The sequence below is a fragment of the Genypterus blacodes genome, unplaced genomic scaffold, assembly GCF_046128005.1.
Source record: "Genypterus blacodes isolate CSIRO-AG114 ecotype Tasmania unplaced genomic scaffold, CSIRO-AGI_Gbla_v1 ptg000072l_1, whole genome shotgun sequence".
Lineage (NCBI taxonomy): Eukaryota > Metazoa > Chordata > Actinopteri > Ophidiiformes > Ophidiidae > Genypterus > Genypterus blacodes.
Window position 1 is genome coordinate 684,239 of NW_027466882.1, and position 25,307 is coordinate 709,545.

Consider the following 25,307-nt stretch of genomic DNA (forward strand, 5'->3'; position numbering starts at 1 on the left):
CTTAACTGACTGCTTTGTTGAGGGAAATGAATGATGAATGCCTCCAGTTTAACAGTTATATATATTTATATATTTTACACATAGGACCTAATTACTACAGTGTACTGTCTTGAAAATCTTCGAAAAAGTATGAAAAATACATATAATGACAAGTTGGAACGCCGGAAGGGAAAACAATTAAGATATTTCCATGAACTCTGCTCTCCCATCATTCTGGAGCCCAGCCAGTAATGGCTGTGTTGTGATGCTTTATTCTTTTATGCTCGCTGATTTTGCCAATGCTAGTTGGCAACGACTCACTTGAGTTATTATCTTGACAAATGCAGCCTGGTTATTTGCTGAAAAGTAGAAAATTATGGCCAAAACAAGTTGAAGACACAGAATGCGTTGGCTGTGTGTTGCTTATCGTAGAAGTTTTTGAATTGCTGTCGATACTAAACGTGCATATCAACTTTAGTTTAAATGCCATAGTTTGGACTATTGGAATGAAGCTCATCTTTATCCTTATTTATGTCATCAGTTATTTTTATTTTCCTCCTCCTTAAGACTGCATTTCCTTTGCCTAAATCCCTACTACTGCAGCATACCAAGTACCAAGTTCCAAAAAGAAAGGGTGGATATGCAGAAGAAACAGAGGGATGAGTACCTGGGTTTAGGGTTCAGCTCGGACGCAAAACCCAGATAAACTGCCATTTTGCTTCAGAGTGAGGTTTCCGTGAAAGGTGCAAGAGTTGCAAATGTCCCCTTAGTGGCAGAAACATACAGCATACAGACAAAGACTCACACATGCACACACACACACACACAGACACATTCTGAGACTCATATAAGAAGACAGGAGAGACTAAGCCCTGAGGATAATGGGCAGACACTGCTGTGTGTCTTCTTCCATTTTGGCAGTGAAGGAAGAAATGAGAGTTAAGACACTCAGGAGACACATTCTTCAAGCAGACAGATCGCTTCTACAAATACCACCGGTCCCCCGTGGTTCCTCATTCCTCAGAGAAGAAGCTTCTTTAAAAGGGATTCGGTCAAATTTACTAGAACATCAGATACAAGCGGACGGGTGTGGGGGGTGGGGAGGTGTAAGCATGGCGGTAACCACCCTCATAAACCTGCCTTTAACTTTTTGAGTATTAAGGAGAATAAACCCACGCAGTACCTCAAAAGGAACAGGCAACGTTCAGCAATGCCAGTCTTGGCCTATCCATCAGCACGGGCAGCCTACTTAACAATACACATTCCTCCAACCCTTGAGAATGATTATAATTAGAGCCTATTGTGTATGAGTCATTGAGAAAGAGGCTAATTTATTTGTAAGACGGATGCTACGCCAGCTATCGGCCAGCCACACGCAATCCCTTTACCTCCTGCTCTTGCTCCTTTAACAAAAGAACTGATCAGCGGTTTGCAAATGAAGCGTCGATGATTAGTTTGAGATTTTTCCTTTTTGAGGGGGGGGGCGGTTAGCTACTCTCAAAAACACCACCAATTTTCTCATTTAGAAACTCGCCACTCAATAATGTGAAATCTTTGGTCCGCTAAAACACAGCTATAATTATAACCCGCCTTTATGAGTATATGAAAGTTTGCAATCAGCAGTATCTCCATCCATAGATTACATAATATAGCCTTCATATGATAGAGAGGGGAGTTGTCTGACTTTTTCCACACAATCACTCTTATTCATAGCTCTGGGTCTTTGCAATCAATCACCTTTTGTGTTATCAGCTGAAGTAATCAAGCCCTTTGCATAGAATGACAATGTTTCGATATGATGTGCTCTATGAGCAACACACGGTAAAGTGTTAAGACTGGAAAATGACAAAGAAAAAAGCACAGGTGCCAGTTTGATAGAAAACCCTTCAGTGCGCTGGCCGTGTGCGGTAAGGCAAAAATGGAGAAGAGGAACCAAAGCCTCACGCTGGCGAGTGGATGCTCTGAAAAAGTGTGAAAACGGGAGAATATGTCATCCCCATCCCCATTTAGTGAATTCACTGCAATGTATCAAAGCCTGGAAAACTCCCATTACTTTTCTGGCAACCACCAGCAGGTGGCTGACATTAGGGCTTTTTTCCCCCATTCATTGTAAAACCAATCTGACATGAATGGAGCGTAAAACCTGATTGACACATTTTTCATTATAGCTCCAGGATCCTTCAGATTACATTCAGTGATCCATTTTGTGGAGTCTGTATGATCATTGTTCACATTCTTACTAAAGGACACACTGATATCACACAAATAGCAGATACTACTATTGGCAAGAGACCCAGAGATAAAGCTTTATGTGAAGGGGTCTGCATTATATGTGTACATTTTAAATTAACATTGACTAACATGGTCTGGATGTATAAACATGGATGTGGGGAATTAGTAAAGACAAATAATAATAAGTAAGTGTCTTTGCATTGTAATCACACTTTTAAATGTTATCATGGTGTAGAGTTGTGTATGCGTGTTGAACATTATCAGACTTAAAGCAGACTTATCAGACAAAACCATTAAGACAGACATGTTGGTCACGAACTGAAAGCTGTGTTGTGACATTGCTAAGCCTACTCCTTCAAACAAAGTGTTACAGATGCCAGGATATGTTTTGAATATGTGTGTATGCTCTATCTATGCCATTTTAGATCGCAACACCAGCTACACCCTCACAAGTCAGATACACCTTTCGATAAAACTGAGCTGAATAACGTTGGTGATGGTAACACAATATATTAATCCGAAAACAGTTGGTAGATCAGTTTTGCAGCGAGTGTGCCATCGATCCATCTGCATGTGCAAAAGACAACAGGTGGAAAACACCGTCTGGCTGATATTTATATTTTTAATAAAAGCCCTGTATCAGCAGAGCAAATATATCAGCCAAATAGCGGCAACACGTTGCATGGCACCCATGGAGCCTGGAGGTGAGAGATCGAGTCCACAGATCATCAATCAGACCAGAGTTGTGAATCTTCTTCACGTTCCCTCCAAGGTCATCCTGCACAGTTCTGGACAAGTCTCCACTCTGGGACACGGTCCTTGAGTTAGTCCATTTATCATCGGCAACCTGGAGCAGTCCGGCAGACAGGACCATTCAGTCGTTGCGCCATGAAAGGTGCAACTAGTGCGAGATTAAATTAAAGATGGACTGTTGGTACACTGTGTTACTCGGAGCGCAACACTTCAGTAAAAAACTGCCCCAGAAAACAAGCTGAGCCCGTCCACAAGTCACAAAAGGTGTTGTTAACTGAACTCTTACGCAGACAGGCACGCTTATAGAGTGCACCTGGTTTACAAAAGCTTGAAGTGTCTCCCTCGGGTGTTTCGGAGCTGTGAAAGAAGGCCGTGACGACAGGGGGCCAAGAGAATAAATAGACTGCGCTCTCTTCCTCTCTGTATGTAAAGATAGTCAGCGGGGATGTTTACACATGGGGAATTATGGAGTCCCACTTTAGAAGTGTCTGCAAGACGCTTTGACTTTCAATGTACTGAGTAGAGTAATAAAGGAGACAAATCAAATGGGATTCCTGTAATGTGCAAAAGTGCAATTCTCACTCGAATGTAATGGTCTCTAAAAATCACACAGATCACACGTTAATGAGAACGAGTCCTCTCTCTCTCTCTCTTTCCCTCTCTCGCCACCAAATGGACCATGCAGCTGCAGACAGTAGCTCTGCTGTCCTCAAACAGTGGACAACAGGCTCTCTATCCTTCACTCAGCCACTAAGAAGCCCTCTTATGTCTTCCTCTCGTCTCCTAATCTCTTATTCGCTCCTTCCCTATTTCACTTTTTTTGTCGGAAGCAGCAGAACTGACTTATAACTTAATGAAGGCATTAGAGCTTTAACTTTCCTATTTCATATTGTGATTTTCTGGCACTGATTCTTTGTTTCCTTCAGGTCAATCTGTTTCCTTCTTTGGCTCCATCCCTTCCTTTCAGCCCTCTGTAGACTTTGATTACGTGACTGTATGGTGTTGTGCGCCGGCACTCGTTGAGCAGCGGCGAAGAGGAAGCATGAGTATATGCTGCTTTCCGGTTTGCGACAGGGCTTTAAATCCCCCAGCACAGCCCGCCGGCACCGCTGCAGCTACCCACTGGTCCGGAATAAATCCAAGAGCCTCCGGTCTCTCCTCTGAATGGGCCCGCACCCCTGAAACCGAGCCCAGAACAAAACCCCCCCTCCATCAATCCAACAGCAATGAACCCCAAAGCCTTCCTTCTGGGAGGTTCAGATTCCCTCCCTCCCTATACTGCTCTGCCTTCACAAAGGATGATTTCAGCTGCTTAATCAACTAGAAAAAAAACGTGTACCCTCCTCCCTGTTCCTCCTACAACCCCTCCTCCTCCTCCTGCATCACCACCACGCAAATTTCACATCCCAGTGATTTTGTTTTTCACAACATGAATGGAGAGGCTGCCTGCTCCAAATAGCATTTTCTCCCAAGCATATTTGAAATGTCAACATCATTAAGACCAACTGTCAACATTAGTGACAGTGAAGGAGCCCTTATATACCCAGTCATTACAACCTCACGCCAAAATTTGCTTTTTCGGCTCCAACCTCCCCGTGGCTTACATCCACGAGGGTTCAAACACCTGTAATAACCATCTCAGTGACTGAATCAAGCAATTACTGGACGTTTATATTCAAGCCCCCGGCTAGGTCAAACCACACACCCACATCCACCCACACGCTTGCTAAATCCTTTTTTTCCCTTTCAGCTTATCCCCCGGCAGACGCCTATAGGCAGGAGTGTGGGCCGAGTACACAGACCCAGTGCCCTCCGGCAAACCCCGCTGCCGCGATCCCCCTGAGCCCATCTTGTGTTGTGCCAGCACAAAGTTAGATGTTGGCCCTGAGACAGCAGTCTTGTCTGCACCGCCACGTTAAAGGCAGGAGGCGCCACAGGGGGGAGCTACTGCAGCCGGCACGCACAAATACAGTATACTGCTGATAACAACCCTTTGTGGCTTCAAACTGGACTTCTGTTAATAAAGGCCTTTCTACGGGAACCTTTGTGCTTGAGCAAATACTAGCAGTGGTGTTATTTGTAGTAGTTTATGATGCAGCAGAAGTTATAGACGCAGTTGTTGCACCAGTGCTAGCAGTAGGGTTATGGAGTAATATTTAGTGGTAATATTAGATATAACAGATATAACAGTAGTGGCATTAGAATCAGCAGCATAGTGGTAGTAGTAGCAGCAGTATGTGAGGTATTAGTAGTAGTAGCAGCAGCAGCAACAACAATAGCAACTAACAGTACTACTACTACTACAATTACTGCTAGCTACTACCAAGCTACTACTTTTATTTGCCATCTAAACATTTAAAAAACAAAATTTAGTCTATCAAAGTCTGTGAAAATCCTACAAGGGAATAGGTTTGGGGAAGTAGCTGCTAATTCTGTTCTAATTTCAAGGTCAAAGGCACTTTATACCTCCGCTGTCCCGCACTCACACTCCCCTAACAACCAGCCGCACTAAACCGTGTGTTGTGGCTTTCTTTCCCCCTGCCTTCCACTGTGATCCCTCTCCAGCCGATACTTAATTAAACACGGACAACACATGGGGTCCAAGATGTTACCCGGGCACCAAGGACAAGGAGGGGAGAGGACGCTCATACTTGTGTCACACTTGGTTACGGAGCTAATTACTCAACCGTATCTTCCTATTGCTGTGGACAGGATGGAAAGGAGCTGTCATATTTGACAGAATTCCTCATCTGTGGCCCTGATGAACTGCTCCACCCTCCCTGAATGCACTGATGTGTGTCCACACACCGAGGAGACACACAAACACACACACCCACATTTAAATCAACTATTCTCTCCACGGATACTGCCTCTACAATAACGATGTGACTGCCTCTGTCACCGTAAAGTAGGAATCTCTCTCTGTCTCTCTCTGTCCGTCTCTCTCTCTCTGATTGGCAGTTTTAATTAACAACAGGTCCTCCAGCCTGGTAGAAAGTGGGTGACAGCGTTGGCAAATGGAAGGGGGGGTTGGGAATTTAACAGCGTGGGGTGGAAATATGAAAACAATGCATAGCCTACTTTTCATGTGTATATAATTAGAGTTGTCTGGGACTTGGTGCTGAACCTCGTGGGCGTGGCTGCAGAGATTAAGGCTGAAGCAATTTAAGTAAAATGCATCCCCGAGGAATTACGGTGACAAAGATGTTTGTGCTTCTCCGTGCGTTGCATTGCTTCATCTCCGCCGCTAACTGCATCTGGGTTGGCTGTAACCCTCACTGCACTTAAGTAACAGGCCGCTGACAAGGGCCACTTCCCTATCTGTTTAGAACATGGCGTGCATATAAATACCAAAGGCAAAGCAAAGGACGGGATTGTGTAAATCTCTCACAAACTCCTATCCGTCCCTCCTACCCTTGTCTGTTGCTCACAAATCTAACAATGCCTCAGGCCTGAGCGGGCAACAGTACAAAACACACACACTGCCCAAACGCTCACATGCCTTGTACATGCTGGGTGTGTCAGCAGGTAAATTCAAATGTTTTATGTGTTTAAGTTAGCATGTCTTTCTCTAAGTAAGAATGAAACCAAGGAAAATAGATAACATTCGCAAATCGCTTTTGAATTGAAACTTTTGAAATGTCAGATACTCTCTTTAAAGTTTTAACTAGAAATGTCTATCCTAAATTACAGGGACCAACCTACAAAGCCCCCCCCCCCCACACACACACACACACATACCAGATTAACACGTTTTCTATGTAACCTATTTCCTGGTACTCCTGCAGGGGACGAGAGCTTTCTTTAGTTTTATAATACATTAAGACTGGCAAAGAGCCTCCACATGAAGCATAGGAGAAAAAAGCAGCCTGTGCAGCCTTTTGATTGAGTTAGCAAGCTTTCCGCTGCTCTCATCACTTTTCTAGGTCAATATACAAGAGACTGTTTTAACCATCTCACAAACAACATATGTCAACCACCGCCTCATGCAAGGGCAAACAAAGCAGACCTGTTATTAATGTCTACATGGGCAGTGTCTGGGTCGGCCTCATCATCCTCTCAGCCTCTATTATTACCGTCTACGGGCTTTGTGACCCTGGCCGCAGCTCCATCTGCTCAGACTCTATTGATGCTGAGATTAGGAGTGTAGGCCAGGAGGGCACAGGGACACACGTTTGATAGTTGATCCAGAGACTCTCGCCCAACTCTCCAAACCTTCCTTTCACTTTCACCTCCAGCCAGCCGGCCGGTGAGATCAGACGGCGGACAGAAGATGAAACGTGACAGAGCTACGGCAGAGAGCCGAGCACACCCCCAGCTGATTTCCATGCTGTTTCCCAACCGTTTCCATTAATGTGATCAATAACATCCCCAGCCCTCTGGTACTTCACACACTCTTCTCTTTTCTGACTTTCTTTACTTCAATCTCATTTGTTCTCCACATCCACCTGAGGGTACACTTGAGAGTTTTGCCGATAGAATCGATGATTCAGGGCCTCCTGTAACAACAAGCGTATAAAACCACAACATCGCTCTCCGGGCAGCGGCGGCCGTACACCTCATAAAACAGAATAAGGATTTTAGAGGTATGCACTTCCAATCGTCCTCGGCTAGGATAACGCTTCCATCTGTGAATGCTCGGATGCCGTGTCATTGCTATGCAGAGCACACCAGCTCCTCGCTCCTTGCTCCTTTGCTCATGAATGTAATCCTCTACGTTTATCTGAGTTCAGAGGTTATGGGGTCTCCAATCGCTCCATCAGCTCCTGATGCAGGCAGCCCTGGTGCAGGTGGTATCGCTTCTTCCAACGGCTAAAATACCCCCATTGTCTGAATCAAAGCCAAAGTGGCCCCTTCAGGCCAGGGATAAGTCAACCCACAGGATCAGGACTATCAAAGGCCAGACTGAAGATTCGGTGGAAAACAACTAACACCTTGGAACAGTCACAAACTTTACACTGACCTTTGGGAAGAAGTGCATGACCGTGTACAAAGAGAGGCTTTCATGATACCTTTGTCTCACTGCCCCCTTTTAAGGTTTAACAAACCATGACCATGCTTTATATTGTGCTTTTATTCACTCTATCCTGTCTTTCCGGTTGGCTCATTGTCTGGATCCTTCTAAAGAGAGAGCTGCATTCTTCATAAATAAATAGGGAGTAGCAAAAAAAATACAAATTAAAAACTAATAACTGAAATCTGGATCTGGCAACACAATCCACATGGGTGTGTATTATAATGTAGTCCAAGATCTTCTATTTTGCATATTTATAATTTTGTTGTTTGGTGTGCCATGTAAAAGTCGGAGCAAACTAGCATTTTAATGAGCGGCTGTATATGTACACAGGCATTATACGGAGCTCTCTGGTGTGTTCGCTAAGTAAACATATCAGCAATGGAAGCCTTAATACTCTGCTACTGCTGTAGAGCTCAGGGTTTGAAGAGAGGTGGTGTGTTGTCTGTGTCTGTGTCTCTGTCTGGGTCTTGATGGATGGGGGGGGGGGGGGGGGGGGGGGGGGGATTCAGTGTGTGCGTGCATGCTTGTGTGTGTTTATCTGTGACATAGAGGTGCAGAGCAGTGAGGTTGGAAGAGGCACAGCTACCGCCATGATATGGAATGTCACATATGAATGAATGAATGAATGAATGAATAGATTATACACAAAATGAAGGCGTAAGGTAAGGAGTGAAAAAAACCTTACCTTAAAAAACAAAGGGGTTCATACGCTTGGGATCATTAAAGCGTGTTCCTGACTACCTGTTTATGATGCCTACAAGGCTGACATTTTGACCTGAGGGTGGCACAAGAAGAACATTCATCAACTGTCCAAACTTACAAAGCAAAGGCAACTGAATTTCTCCAGCATGAGTATAATCTAACCAAAGCGGAGGGGTCAAAGGTCAGGGGGCTGCCACATATAAAACAGCCTGCAACAAAATTCTGTGTGTCTCTAAACTCTATATCAGAATTCTATTCAGGACTACTGCTCGGACCGACAACTGCAAAGATGGACGACAAGATGATGTGTTTCTGCCTGCATAGTTACTGTCCTTCATGTTGAAGTAGTTCCATTCACCAGGTCCTCATCAAATATACTGATGTGCGTCCAAAACTACAGCGTGACAGATTACAGCTAACATTAGTGTGACCATTTTACACAATGTGACGTGCCTCAAACTTATAAGATAGAAGCTACGGCACAGTTAGTATGAGGCAAAACCAGCTGGCATTCTCACTAAGCAAAACTACAAAAACTTTAAAAGCCATATTTCAACCCAAAGTGGTGAGAGTTGGATACTTTCAGCTTTTCGATTGTGACCTCCAGGACACTGTCACTTTATGAACACCGCGTCTTGGCCTGTGTTCAAATTCAGGTACAGAAGAAAGAAGGGAAGAGGGAAACCAAGAAGCTGGCGATGTAGATGTCCTGCGGTGGTGGCAGACACACAGGTGTTGCTGTTCATGCTGTGTAACCTCCCCTGCTGTGCACAGAAGGGTGACCGCTAACCTTGACAATGGTGAACAGGAGCTGCCGCAGTGCCTTTGTTCACTTTGTTCAGGGACATGTCGTGTTATTTATTTATTAATTCGACTTCTTTTTCCCAGCCAACTTTTAATATCTCTTGTGCACTGCGGGGACACACAGAGGCCCACAGGTTTGATAACTTTAAACGCCTACTTTTTAAAGTTTAATATCTACAGCTACCGTGGGACCTGCGTACCCCGGGTCTTGCTCCATATCGCAGAGTTTTTTAATCTCATGAAAATGAAGGGTTCGATGGAAGGAGGACTGAGTTTGTAGTTCAGCATTTAATCTATCTTGAGTTTATCTGCGCCTCGCTGATGGTCCACTTGGTGACACGGGGGACTTTTGTCGTAACCGTGCATACCGAGGAGCTGAAGCGTCGGTACGCTGGGAGATGAGGAGTTGATTGAGGAGGGAGGAGATTAGAGAGCTGGAAAGAGATAGCTTTTGGCATTGTACACTTTCTACATTTAACCCGAAGTGGCAGACGGAAGTATGCGAAAGAAAAGCTTTTCAAATAGTTCGCCCCAGATGTCATCTAAATCTAAAGTGACGCTTGTCATCACTACCGCTAAAACAATCAGGCAGCTGAACTTTGACCCCATCTGCTGAATCATTTGCTGTGTAAGAGTCCTAGCATTACATACCAAGCACCAAACATCGCTCTGTGCTGCAAGCATCATCACCTTTCACATCACGGTGTCATCAGTCGTGACAGGTTTGACCACAGGATTCACGGCCGGGGAATCGCTTGGACAATTGGTTCAGCCACAGTGTAAACATCCTGTCGGCACGGCAGCAAAGAGCTGAGGAATATTCATAAAGATTATTCATGGTTTTCTGTCAGCACCGGTGACAAATCTGGGAGGTAATGGCAGCGGCAGCATCTGACGGAAGGCAGGGCTGGACTAAATGGACAGGCAGCCATCACAGCAGAACAGTCATGCTCCTGCATATCTCATCTCAGCCGCCATCTCATCCATAATAGAAGCCCGCAGTCAGTGCAACGGGATTCAACATCATCAATCTCACCTGCCATTCCAAACAAGTTGGCAATATCTGTGTGTTGATAGCAATGATTTCAATGCATTCAGGTAAATTACCCATGAAAGGGAAAATCCACCCTCAAATACTCTGACACTGTTGTAATATCATCAATATGTGAGATGAAAGGCAGGAGTTCATTTTTTATGAAGTGTTTCCTTGCGTGTGTCCTTCCTTCCGTGTTTCCTGCTATGTGTGTTACTTTAATGTAATTCCCTAAGCTACACACAATGGAAAGGTGGAAGCAACATTTAGCAGATCCCCTTTTCTCAGAATTCTGTTTACTGTATCTTTATGTTAAATGTCAAAAAAAAATGGAAGATACATTTAATCAATTTATTCAATTTCATTTGATATCAAGACAAGTTATTGGAAAAGTTCGAATTTTTGTCAAGCATGAATTGCATAGAGCTCTAATAAAGCCCTAAAAATAGTTTCAATACATAATTCATATACTGATTTCCATTTCTTGCCTTAAGGCAGTGTTTCTAGGGTAACATCATTCAATGATGATGTAAATATGATTGTGACTAGAATACGTGAAAGAATACTTAGGATAGTAGAATAGTATTAGAAACACGTGTAATCCAATTTAGTGTAAACCAGATTCAATTTCACGCTTTATTGTGTTGCATCGTTTAAATTACAGCCTACTTGATTCAAATTTATTTAGCGATGTAAACAAAAGTTCAGGACTAGTTTATACCAGAATGAATGAGCTCCAGATTGAAAAGATCACTGACAAAAGCTCATAAATGGAGTCATTACTGTTGAATCCTTGAGCAGTTATATCTGAATTAAATGCTTAAACTTCACAACCTATTGTTGTACCCGATGGCTACATAACCTACTATTACAGCATTAACAGCCTGTAATGGCGGAGCTAAGGGGCTCTCCAGTGGAGAAAACTGTGCTGGTGGAGTGGAAACAACTATCTGAGCTTTACAGATGACAAATAATGAAAGAAGAAGCATGAAGGCCTAAAATATGTTTGTTGGATGACAGTTTGCTGCAAATGACGACGCTTTAGAATCAGAAAGGGGCGTTTCCTTACATTAGTCTCCGTTAATCCCAAACATATACTCAGCTGATCGATTAATCAGTTTGAACTTGTGTTTAAAAGTCTGGAGGAACGGATCTGATTTGAATTGATGCGATAGGCCAACATTTAAAGAAGAAAGATTTAGAATTACACCTGTTCTATTTTTAATTAAATTACCTAAATTAAAATGCAGGCGGCTTAGAGCAGGCTTAGTGTTATAGCACTGTAAAACAACTAGGATTAAATCCAGGTTTAAATATAAGCCTGGCTGTTATTGCCATCTTCAACATGATTCCTTAATGTGGTATCTATATCAGGCCAGTTATCCATATGAAAACAGACAAACATACAAAATACACCACAACAGGCGCATCAGCGATAGCCTTTATCTAATAGTGTGAAAGTGTTTTAAAGTGGATTTGTTCGAGGTTCATACCTTTAGATGTGACAAGAGAAGTGTGCTTTCGTGACTAGATACTATTTCCTTTCTTGAGGGTGTTTGGAGTCTTAAGAGACACTCTGCTGACATGAAAAGTAGCTAGGTGTTCAGAGCCAGATATATATATTGTCACCGCAATTACTTCCAAGTATCATCCTCACTGTCACTGATGGGATCTATGGCACGGAGCTCTTAGGTGGAAACACAGAGGAGTAATTTGGTGTTGTGCCAAAAAAGCATAAGACCAAATGTGCCTGATGTCCAGGTATACTGTGTATGGCACAACACATTTACACAATGCACACAACAAATGGGAGCTGTAGCCAGATGTTATCCAGATGAGGAAAAACACCCGATGTAAGGATACACAAAAAAGTATTCTGATCCGAGTGCAATCTGACCTCAGAGGCCATTTTATGAAATTTGAAAGTAGTATGCATTCCAGGTCTTGTTGGGGTTTTTTTGTTACTGAAAATGCACAAACACAAGCATTTGTTTTTGTAAAAACACAAGAAAAAGCACAAAATCCACCCGCAAAAGTGTCACCCTGCCCGATGTTTCTGTTAGCTTTACTTAATACAGCTAGCTTGATCTGATCAGTACATACAAGCTTATACATGGTAATCTATGTTTTCACTTGATTTGATTATGTTGCTAATGTGTGTGAATCGCAATGAAGTGTCAAATTCCACACACTGAAAACTGTCCCCTGATAAACCAAACGCATATCATAACGGGTTCATTTCACTGTTATTTGATGGAGTGGATTGGTTCCCAATGTGGCATAACGGAGAGGCGCCGCTGAGTTTAGTCCATGAATGAACCACGGCAAAGTTATTTCTATGCTGGAATGGGAGCTCTGGTGCTCGGCCAAGCATCGTGTCCAGATTACCATCTAGAAAATGGATGAAACTCATCCAGGAATCATGGAAAAACCTGTCAGCTTTAATAGCATACAGAGCATCACATCACAGCCCACCTACTGAGCTCCGATCACTATGCAGGCACGTTTCATCATGATAATGCTTTGAGATTGTAAGCTTGATATCAGAAGTCATCGCAAATGGTGTTTCATTGAACTGCATTTAGTTGTGAAGTTGCAAATTAAAAAATGGAAAATAGCAAGAGACGAATTTTGACGTGAGGAGTAATTAGCAGAACCCTAACGGACACTGAGTGGTTGTGTGGGACATGATGTCTCGTGGGGAGGTTGACAACCTTCGCCTTTTTTTTTTCTCCTTTTGCTTTTTTCTCCCACCACAGCCTATGATGCCATCCGTAGCTGTCTGCACTGTTGTATGATGTCATCCGGTAAAAACTCTACCTCATCATCAACATCATCCAACTAACAACGCTGATGTCATCCTGAACTCTGCGTCCACACTATTGTGTAATTTCTACGTAGACTTCGACAGCTGTGGCTTTCTGCTGTTGCCCTGTTTGTCTCTCTACTGTCTTAGTTAACATTACATTAACATTACATGGCCTGGTTCTCCACAGGGTCTCAGTCCTCTCTTCTTCTTTTTTAAGTAGAGAAAAAGAAGTTACTGCTATTCTAGATGAAACGCAACAGTGCAGCACAACAATTTATCAAGAGCTGCGAGAAGATAGGCAAAGACGTTCACCTGAGTGTGGCACAGCGTCCTTATTCAGACACAAACACAGACTTCAGGGTAATGAAAATTCAAATTACAATGATAAATTGAGAGCTACTAGTTTGTGGAGCTGACTAGACGTTGTCTCTGATCTTAATATCATGGGGATGAGAAAGATAAGCCTAATTCATACAACATCTATTCATGGAAACACTGCCTGCTTGCATTTGAACTTTGTTGAACTTTGTGTTTTATTTGTTTTTTAACGCGAGGTCTGAAACTTGTGAATTTATTTGTCTTGTCAATTTTACTGATTTTGGAACTGCTATGGTGCATTGGAGCAAAACAGGGAGCTGCGCTGCCTTTATGTGAACAATGACATGAGTCACTGAGAGGGAGTGAGCATTGATGTTTAATGCAATTACAAACCCAGCAACCTCCCTCCTTCAAGAAAACCTAACCTGAATGTCAATGCTGGCATTTGCCGACAAGTGAGGATGTCTAAAAGTGAGCAAATTAACTTTATTGTCTAAACATGTTTAGTGACCTGTTTGACAGGCAGCGCAGAGCCCCGCTGGCACCACGCCATCTGCTCAATAAACATTTGTAGCCGTTCAGGGAAAAATCAACACCTGGAGAAGCAAAAGCCGGTCCAAGTTCTGTCTCCACAAAAGAAGCCTTGTGGGTTTCCGGAGCCAAGGCAGCCCTGGCAACGCTGTCTAATTCCATTAACGATGTATGCAGGTGACAAGCACGTGTGTGCGGACGCAGCACTGCCAGATCAACGTCATAAACATTGCACCGGGAGATAATGCACCAGGATGCTCTGATGGTTACCACATCCACCTGCCAGCGTGAGGTTTCCCCCACACAGGCCCTGGCACGCCACACCATGTACACATGAAAGGGCCTATACAAACACACTGCCCAGCTCTGAAAGGTAAACACAGGGGTTTCATGATGTCAATAAGGATTCACCTTACACACTGTAATGAAAACTGGTTTATCTCAATGTAGATGTTCCTAAAATTACATCCTGGACTTAAATTGTAAATGTATTAAGTTCTACATGTATTGATTGTATATCAGTTCTTCAATTTGTGAACGAATTGATATTCTTTTAGGTATTGATCAACTTGTAATCTACATCATGATCTTCCTTTTTGTTTTTGATCTCTCTATGATGTCACATTACTTTACTTCTGTAGCATCCAGCTATTTCTCAATACAACATTCATTTAAAAAGCAATAGACCCCAAACAATATATATCGGTTGATATTAAAAGCCAATATTGACTTACAAACACCATAGTGTTAGCAGATATATAGATGTAGTATGAGCTGAGCTTTATAAAAAAAAATCTGGCCTTTATTGTTCATTCAAGATAAATATCATTTGCTGCTGTTTGTTTGTTTGTTTTCTGAGCCTACAGTATGAATGGAAGTACATAGTGTGTATATGAGGTGAGCTGGGTCTCTTAATATCTTAATAGTTAGTCATTACACTTTTAGTTAATGATAGAATTTATATAGCTTGTGTGCGAGTTGTTTTGAGTCTATTCATGTAATTTCCAAGGATGTTTACTTTTACGTTAACGTCCTCCACATACTTAATTCCACTGCACAAATATTCAAATACCAGTGTCTGAAATACAATATCCTATATCAATCAGGCTGCACTTTAAGCTGAATTAAATGTCTTTCGCACGCACGTTTCTCTGCCTAGAGCGCCGTGTGAACACTCCATCATCTCAGAGGAAAGATGAAATGTGAAGATCCACAACCCCAGCCTGATGGATGGCACAGGCCCGGGTCAGAAGGTGCTCCATTTCAGCCCAAACAGGGGGGCAATAAAGCCTGCTGGAGGTGACATTGCATTCCACCAACTGTCACGGAAATTGACTTCATTGGCACAGTGCCTGCCACAAGCCCCGTGCAACTCCTCCCCCTCCTCCCCCCCGATAAGAGGGAAATCATTTCTAGATAAATAGAAGTAATCGCGCTGCAGTTTATACACAAAAGCCTCGACGGTTTGCCAAGGCTCGCAGCTATTCGCACGAGCTGAGGACATCGAAGAAAGCCTATGAAGTTTTTCAGCTAGGGATGATTAGAAGTGAATTTTTATAATTTCATTCTGTCAAACAAGTTTGCTTTATCCATATTGCCAATAAAAGGCTTGGAGAGGGGAACAGAATGGCTGGCTGGAGACTCACAGCCAAGGCGATTAAAGCCGCTGAAAAGCCATCAAAGTAGAAACGGGAAGGGAAAGGCCTTATTGACTTACACCTCAAGACAGGCTGCTTTGTTCTTACCAGGCTCTGTGTGTCGGGGCTGCTGCTACGCTTGATGCTGACCGGTCCACTTAAAGACTAAAGGCTTTTTTTGGTGTGCCGACTGTTTGGAAGATGATCTATTGCCGCAGAGCTAATCAGACAAGACATGGCCTGTAATTTGTCATTTTTAACCATTTCGGCCTTAATTGTGCCCATCTTTCTTCACCTAAACACACACACACACACACAATTAAAGCCATGCTGTTGAGTGTGTTACTCCTGTGATATATGTACTTTGTCAGGGAACTCTCCCCTAGCTGCAATAGCCTGTGAGCGTCTGCTGAACAGGGTCACACTGATGGATTTCCCTGACCCTTGTTCCTTTGCCATCGCATTATCATTTACTGTAATTACAAAGCCTACTCATTTTCCCCTCAACAAAGTCCCGCCATTAGGCAAGCCGCCATTGTTCCATCAAAGAACCTTGTGTTATTTCCCCCAGAACAACCACATTTCATCATTACCTTTTGTGTGAGCGTAGACTTCCATTTCCTCCATTTACTCCAGCCCACTTTCACCTCAGGAGAGCTGTGTGTGTTTTTTTTCCTGTCGGATTAAAACTGAGCCGCATTCGCACCACTGTACACCTTAACCACCTTAGACCCTCTACATCCTTCTAATGGTTCGCCTCCTTGTGTCAGTGCCCATTTGTGTGTGTGTGTGTTCTTTTGCGCTAACCTACAGCTGACCTCCAGTCTCGGTTGTGTTTCGTGCTGCGTGTCAGAGTAGGGGTACGTTCACAAGGGTACATTCCTGCTCCGAGATTAAATTACCTTCTTGCTCTGAGCTCTCAGAGACCCTGCTAACAGGGGGGCCCGAGCGCTCTTAAACACACCAGGTGTCACCTCGGTCATCACGCATTCTGTGGGCGAAGTAGTAAACTGAAAGGCGGATACAGGTACAGAAAGGGAATACAGAGGGCGCTCTTTTCATGTTGGCGGGCCTGAATGGCAGCAGGCAACAGCGGCGACACCCTCAACACCCCAAACTTCTCTCACGTAATATTAAAGATCTGACACTGCTGACTCAAACATTGCCCGGACTCGACAGCAGGTCTTACTGTCATTAAGCCATGTGTGTCGGTTTGCTTCAAACCTATAGAAACAACTTGATATAGGGAGCACATGTCTGTGCAGCAGCTGGTCTTGGTTGCTGTGTAACAGATACCAGAGTATTTATATCATAGTTGCACAGTTATCACAAGTTCCCAGACATTCTTCATATAAACCAACATCTTGTCCCATCAAGACAAATTTGACAGGGTGTGACCAGAGGCATTTTTATAACTACATTCCGCCGAATTTCTCAGAAGACGAGCTTTTCTGCGTCTCAGGATGTTTCAAGACCAGATCCAGCCATTGAAATGCTCCAGTAGCCACAGGCACAAGTGCAGAGGATTTGAACTCCGATCTCCCTGTGACTCTGTGGATTTCAGGTATTATTGTTCAACTGATAACTAGTTTTTCCTCTCTGAGAACAATTTGAAAAGTGTCTCCCTTTATTATCCATCAGAGGCAATGTGTCAATACAAGCAGAGTACATTTGCCAGCGCTGTTTTTTTGTGGATGCAACAATAACATTATGCATTCATCTGCTGTGCTTTGTGGCAGCAAAACATCATTTGGATTTGTGTGCTCCAAAATTTGAACCAGTCAAGCAGATAATATTAATATCACCTGATATTAAAATCATGCAAGAGACACTGCTGTCTGCTCGGTCGGAGAAACACAATTTGTTCGACATTAGCAATAAAAAAATAATAAATTGTGTGAAATAATGATGTTCAATAAAAATGTAATTCACGTAGTTAAATATGAGTTTATCTGATGATGTAACCACTGTAGCCTGAACAAGGGAAAGATGAGTGAAAGTGATGATGATGAGAGAGAGAGAGAGAGAGAGAGTGAGAGAGAGAGAGAGAGAGAGAGTTTGTAGCATTCGAATAATCCATCACCTTTCATTTTCACGACTTAACGGAGCTGAAATATTAAGAATAAAAACTCAATACGGTTCTAAAAATGTCATCGTTTCCCACCGTGTCAAACTAACGAAGTGAAACTGTGTGGAAACGGGCAATTTGACGTTTAGTGGAGTATGAAAGCGTGAAAGTAAACGGTCGCAGTAACGACACAAGAGTACAGAGCAACGGACAACTTTCGAAGTTTCAAAGCCTCAAGGACAAAGATGCTTCAGATAAAGACACTGACGCTAAATATCCATTAATATCCGCATTCGCCATAAGGGGGGGGGGGAGTGAAAACACGAACAGGAGGCTGACATTTACACTTTTCATGCTCGGACTGTGATGCTATTTCTCTCACTTTCTCTCAAACAGAAATGGCTGGTAGTTAGTGTTACCTGTTGGCCCCTCCACAGCATCTCCGAAGATCCTGGCGGCGAGCATCAGTAGCAGCACTGCCGAATACATGTTGGCAACAAAAGTACAACAAAAAAAAGTCCAACTTGCTTCGTACAAGAGGGGGGAAAATCCTAGAGAAAAGTCCAGCTGGACAGCAGAGAAGTTGTGAGCTCTGCTGTGTTCATCGCCGAATCACTCCCCCACCGCACTATATGAGTGTGTGCCCGGTGCCCGGTGCCTCCGTAAGCCCGCACAGGGAGCGTGTGTGTGTGAGCCGGAGCCGAGGCGTTCAAACACAAACAGCCTGTCTCTCCCTCCAACGTGCTCCAACGCTACTTTTTTTCGCACTGGTAAGGCTGAGAGAGGAGCGCAGGAATGCGAGTCTACAGCGACCCCATGCGGCCAACAGCGATAGTAGTCAGTCGGACCTCCACAGCCTTTGCAGTTGTGTTAAAAATCCCCTGCGTTTGGATATTTCACATCCAAACTAACACACTTGCTGATATTCTTATAAACACATGTGCACCTATTATATTACATCAAAACACGACTGCTTAGTTGAGCTGTAATACTCAATCATCGAGTTAATTTGGTTAATGTTTGTATTTATCCCCGTGATTGTAGTCAATTTATTTATTATCCATGTGAATGTACAAAATAGTTAAAAGATCGTACATGTTTTAGCACGGGGGTTTACATCCTCCAGTCCTCAGTGACCCCCAGTTTTCCGCTGTGTAATCTAGGTTCCCGAGGGCAACCTGGGACACAAGGCGAGAGAAACCTATTGAGCAAGAAGACCAGGTTGGACACTGACTACCTCTTCTCTTCAAGCAACTACGTTTTCATTATTCCCATATATTATACAATTTATCCTTAATGTGAAAGTGGATCTAAAGATGTATAAAAACAGGGTGGTTCTGTGATAAAATGATACAGAATGTTATGTTGACGTTGTGGATTGAAACCCCTGAAATGCCTTTTAGCAACATATGAAGTCCCTATCTGAATACCTATCTTTGGGTTTGCTTACTCCATCCCTTCACACACACACACACACACACACACACACACACACACACACACACACAGCCACACTCCCTTTTTAGATATCTTAGTCTGGTATCTATTTTGACTCAGACTCATCTTGGCACTTTTTGACCTGACTTTCTTTTATACAGAAGTTCTAAACTTGCAATTCCCTCAACTTTTCTCCCAGTATTACAAAATTCTGTTTGTGAATTCCTTCTCTGTGTGAGCTAGACCAAAAAAATGCAATGCATTGATTAGCTGAATTTTGGAGGCTACAACAAAAAGCTTTGAAACATGAATCTCTGATTGTTGTTTTTTTATGGCGGTCGTGAAAATGAATTGATTTGCTCCCATCTTAAGTTGATGTTCTAGTTCGGCTTCATTGGAATTCCATGTACTCAGTATGCAAACCATTCCTGAAACTTCAAATAAATCCCATGTTGCATTACAAACTCATTAGAGCACATACCTCCATCAAGGCCAAACAACCCCAAGCTAAATACATTCTTATAATGCATCCAGATAATGCAGCATTACATTAACATGAGTGCAAAGGAGAACAGAGTCAGAGAATCCCATTAAACAACCTTTGTAAACTTCACATTAATTAAAAATGATAAATTGCTCTTTGTCTCCAAAAAGCAGTTTAGCAGCAATTAACAAGAGCAGCATGATGTCACACACACACACACAACACATCCCATGATTAAACATTCAATAAGCAAAGCAATAACTGACTCATATTATAGGAGCAAACAGTTTGAAACTTGAAGTCCACCCTCCTGTCCCTCATATTAAGGCTCAGTGATGTGTTCATTTATTTAACATAAGAATTTCAGATACTTTCAGCGAAGGGAGTCTGATAATGAGCTCGTGCATTTGCTGTTAATGAGATGCAGTCAGAGCGAGCAAGGTAGTGGAAAAATGCAAAAATTTAAAAGGATCTTTGATGAAAAATGACATAATTAAATATCAAAGTTGATTAACATGTTTGTCAATTAACATGGATTTAACAGTGGCGCCAAAAAATGACACGCTTCAATTTAGACAGTATAATTTCCACTGGAGGGCCTCTCAGAAGATTACAGATCACAGGGACATTTTTTGCATCAAGGGGGCAGCGGTGAATGAGTGGCCTTTGTTTCCGAAATAATCTCCACATTGCAGGTTGAATAGTGGCCAACTACTTCCTGTACCTGTTCAATTTGTGCAGTGACCCAGAGCCACTTGGCTGTGGCTGCAGATGGCACTGAGCCCATCCCCAGGCTCACTGCTGGACTAAGGAAGAGTGGCATCAAGGCTCTTTATCGCCGCCCGACCATGAAATACTGATTTTGCAGCCTGCATGGACCTTTTAACTTGAGTCTGAGAGATTTTCTTTCTTTTTTTTTCGGAAGGGGCAGGGGGCTGAGAGGGCTGAGGGGGCGGGGGTGTATTGTGAGCTCATCTCATTTGCCAGGCTGTAATAATTCATTTTACTATTTTTTCTTTTACTTTTGGGAGAGGTCAATATATTGGTGTCAGTAATATAGTAGTCCACATGCCCTTCGAATCTAATAACTTCCTCCGTGCTCATAAAGTGGTTATATTACATGTTATATAACCAGTTAATTTGCCTCTATAAATTCTGCTACATTTCCTGCCAGCTTTGTCACAGCTAATATAGTTGGAAAACTATAAAAGTGGGTTAACTCAGAGCTTCGATAAGGCAAACATCCACCACTAGAAGTCAAAATCAAATACATTTGCGGGGAAAGCAATTTATTCCTTTTCTGCTTTTAAAAGACCCCATTTCCATATCACTTGCATCAGTCTCATTCTGTTTATTCAAATGCATGACAAGTTATCTCAAAAAGGGCTCCTATTGATCTATCCTGGAAATAACGTTTTTCCCAAAAATAAACAGAAAAACTGTATTAGAGAGGATTTCCTGTCCGTTGCATCGCCGACTGGTGCACTGCAGATTTAATATCACGCAGTTTTTTTGGTGCGGCTTTCTTTCTGCAATGCGTTGAGTTAAGGTTATCTAAATATGAGACCCCTGCTGCTAGAGTCTGTGTTACATTTGGATCGTAAAGCTGATTTAATAGGAGCAGAAAGGTAAACGAAGGCTTGCGGAAAGAGCGTTTGAACCTTGCTGCTGTGGCACTTTTTGCCACAATGCTTGGGTCAGGCCTTTAACGGGCGCTTTTAATATCCACAATACGTTTTGTATACAAACCACTCAGTAGATATACAGCTTGTCACAGGTCTGAGTTGCGCGTACACACAGCTTGGTTTCTGTTGTGGTGTTTGTGTGAAGCCTTTTCTCTCAGCGTGGTGAGAAAATGACACATTTAGAGTGGATGGCTGTTCTTTAGAAGTGTCTGCATAGAAATTATTTTTGACAGACTTGAATTGACGTTGAGAGCGGCCCAATTCACTTTCTCGTGCATTTGAATGCTTCGCTCGCTCATTTTCTCACGAGCCATCACAATGCACGGCAAACAGCTATGGCCTCAATTATGCAGGCCTTTAGCACTCTGCAAAGTTGTGCGCACACCTGCTTTTACCGATTAGTGTGGGTGGGTTGAACTCATGCATATGCCTGCGGTTTTAGGAATGTTAAAATAAAGCTTGCTGAGTCGAGTGTGGCCACTGAAATCATCACCGTATGGATTGTATTGTAAACAGGTTTGTAGGAGTCAAAATTGGGCTTTGGCTTACTGTTGCAACATATATCAGCATGTATAACGCTGTGGAAACAATTTACAGGAGAAGATAAGTTCCAAGTAGTTTGTGATGCTATGAATGGATGTGTGTTTGTTGGCCTCTTGCATATTTGTCAATGTTTCCGTTGCCGTGGGTGTGTTTTAATTCTTCTTTTGGCTCAAACTCGTTTGTTTTGTGCATACAAGATTTGTGACATCCTTCAAAGGAGGAACATTTCAATTGTGTTTATTCAGGATGAGCGTCCATATATCTCATGTGTCAGATATCCAATATCCACATTTTAGATTGTTGTTGTGTATTTCCAAAGTCTTTGTCAGTACGGCTGGTTAAGCTGGCGCACACAAATCACAAGTACAAAGTAAATCTGTAGGAGTCGATGATGAAGCTATAAACCTGTTACGCAACAGAACAATACCAAATGCTTAAGAATAACTTGTTTATATATGAATCCTCATTTTTGGATACTTGAGGTTGATGCACATGGACTGTAAAGGTGAAGCTGTGTAGGATTTCTGTTGGTTGGACATCAAGAACAACAGTGTGATACAGCAGTGGGTGTTTTTGATAGTTTTACAAGAAGCACCAGCACTGTTAACAGTTAATAATATCGGACATGAGCAGATCTCTCCTGTTTAACCGTCGGATCGGAAGCCACTCAGAATGTGATAGATTTTCTCCCACAGGCTATATCTGAAATCAAATGCGACATTTAGAAAAAATGATTTTATTCATCTTTTCCATATTAATGTTTTTTCAAACAAAGTTACTGACATTTCAGAAATATAAGATGGGCTAACCTTTCACACACCGCTTCTTTGTTGAGACCACAAGTGACTAAATATAAATGTAAATGTAAATCCAACGGTGACGTTTTCAGAGCGAGCAGAATGCAACTGAGCCAAACAATATCAAGCTAAAAATGTGTTTGAGCTCAAGTGGCGAGAGAGAAAGCCTGTTTAGTCGTCTGTTGAATTGAGCCTACACTGTAATTATGAAGCATTTTGTGGACGATGTTTTATTTCCCACACATTCAATTTTCCAATAAACTTGAGTTGGGTTAGCAGGGGGATTTAATAAGTGTCAAAAAGAAAAGTAAAACTGGTGTGTTTGGGAAAAGAGTGTGTAGGCAGTAATCAAGTGTTTGCATGTTTCCAATAAGTGTGCTGATGCGGGAGGGTGGAGGGGAGAGAGGGAGAGAGGGAGAGAGAGATCATGGAGGCATTATGTAAGCATGTGATTGACACACGTAAGTGAGGTCAGAAAAAAACCTGCGGAGAAATTATCTCCAAGTTTGCCAATTTGATTTTGGTGTGTGTGTGTGTGTGTGTGTGTGTGTGTGTGTGTGTGTGTCCGTGTGTCCGTGTCCGTGTCCGTGTCTGTGTCTGTGTCTATGTCTGTGTCTTTTGGAAAGGGTTAGAAAGAAAAGATGCATCATTATTTCTTTACAATAAATCTGAAATTACCTCAGGTGACTTATGTTAATGCGCAGCTTCAATAAAAATGAAACATTATCATCTTCATCACAGTGATGTTTCATGATGTATTGCAATTGTTCACCAATTGTGGCTGTCCAGAGAAAAAGCCTCTTCTCTTGAGTCTGAGCAAATGAGGGTCTAATGAGAGTCCTTCAGCTGTCCTCACCTTTAATGCAAACAGGAGACAGTGACCACTATCTGTTCTTCTTCTTTCTGTGGGATTCTAGCCATCCTTACTTCCCTCTGGATGTCTTGTATATAATCATTACTGGTCATAGAAAATGGTTTGGAGCTTCTGATGCAGGGAAAGACGGACCTCGACGATCCTCTGGCAGCAGCAGCTCCATCCTGTTGCCCCCCTGCATCAGGCACCCTTGTAAATGTTCATTTGTCTCAGAAGTGCACGTTTCATTGATTTAGGTCCGTTTTGAACAGGGTAAATATTTTGAAATTAAGAATCGTATCATTCCCTGAGTGTTTTGTTTCAGACCTTTCGCATCATACTGTATGTGACCCAGAAGCCATGCTGGATCATCACAGGATATGTCCATGAAGAAAGAGTTGACAATGATGACGCATGGTCCTCTGGCTGACCCAGCAGCTCCACAGTGGACTTCAATAAAGATTCCCATCAGCTGAAATCGTAAAAATGGACATTTATCATCACGTGATTTTATACATTCTGTATTACATTAGATTACTCAACATCTGGTACTCACAGTGCACAGGGAGCAGGTTCTCAGCCAGGTACAAGGTTTCATGGATGCGCCTGAGGCCCCACATATCAACGGCCTTATTGAAAGGAAGTCTCTGGAGCCTTGTGGGAAATGCTGCCAAAATGCAAAGCATAGGAAAACATGCCACTTGATTCAAATCCAGACACGGGAGCTGTGCAGGTTGAAGTCACCTGTATCCAAGAGGCTGTGCAGTCGTTCCTGTCCTCACATCAGACAACCTCAGGTGTTTGCAATGTCGAATTTAATGATGTCGGACTTTACTTGATGTGGAGGCATCGAGTGTGGACATCTGGATACAAAAGAGGAGAAATAACACTGCTCCCTTGAAGAATAAGGCATCAAGAGTAAGAGATGTGAGTGTTACTTCAATTGATTTATATGTCGCGAGGAAAAAGACGATGTCCTCGCCTCTTTTTCCATGTCCTCGGTGTTCACAGTGTTGTTTTTGAGCAACTTCCAAGCCACTGTCTCCTTGGTGTCCAGATCTTGGCACTGCCGATGAAGAGTCAGTGGGGCTGAACGCGGACATCTCGCTCATCTTAAATCTCCAGTGGTGGTGGGAGTGTTAGTGTCTGTTGTGGAGAGATGTTGGACATAAGTTTAAAGGTTCAGAGTTAGAGGCTCATTGAGTGACAACGACACACACAAACTTAATTCTTTAATCATGTCGTTCAATCTCAATATTTGCTTGAAATATTTGAAACAATAGTTAAAACACTTCAATATTTATAACAAAACATGCACAGACTTATATTTGAATTAAAACAAACTTTTCATACAGTTGATATATTCATTTTTGACATTTATGCAGACATACAGTATACATGCATAGAGATTCACTCCGTTGTCATGGAAACTAAAGGGCAGTCGCGTTAACAAACCCCAAAAGACAGAATTAGAACATTCTATCACTCTCTAAAAACTATAAAACACTAAATAGATTAGATTTAGCTATTATCTAGGGCTACTTATGTTTTAAAAGATCATTTGAGGAGCGATAAAATGTTCCTCTTCTATATTCAGTATGCTGAATCTGAGACTTCTCTTTTTC

The 25,307-nt window shown here is 42.6% G+C and overlaps 1 protein-coding gene across 1 annotated transcript in view; it reads right to left on the minus strand.

Moving 5' to 3' along the window:
* Nucleotides 1-18,372, minus strand: part of ptprua (protein tyrosine phosphatase receptor type Ua) — a 162,008-nt gene extending 143,636 nt beyond the window's left edge. Inside the window, exon 1 of the mRNA XM_076157262.1 lies at nucleotides 18,303-18,372. Coding sequence (XP_076013377.1) covers nucleotides 18,303-18,372 — 70 coding nt within the window. The remainder of the gene's footprint in view (nucleotides 1-18,302) is intronic.
* Nucleotides 18,373-25,307: the final 6,935 nt, after the last annotated feature.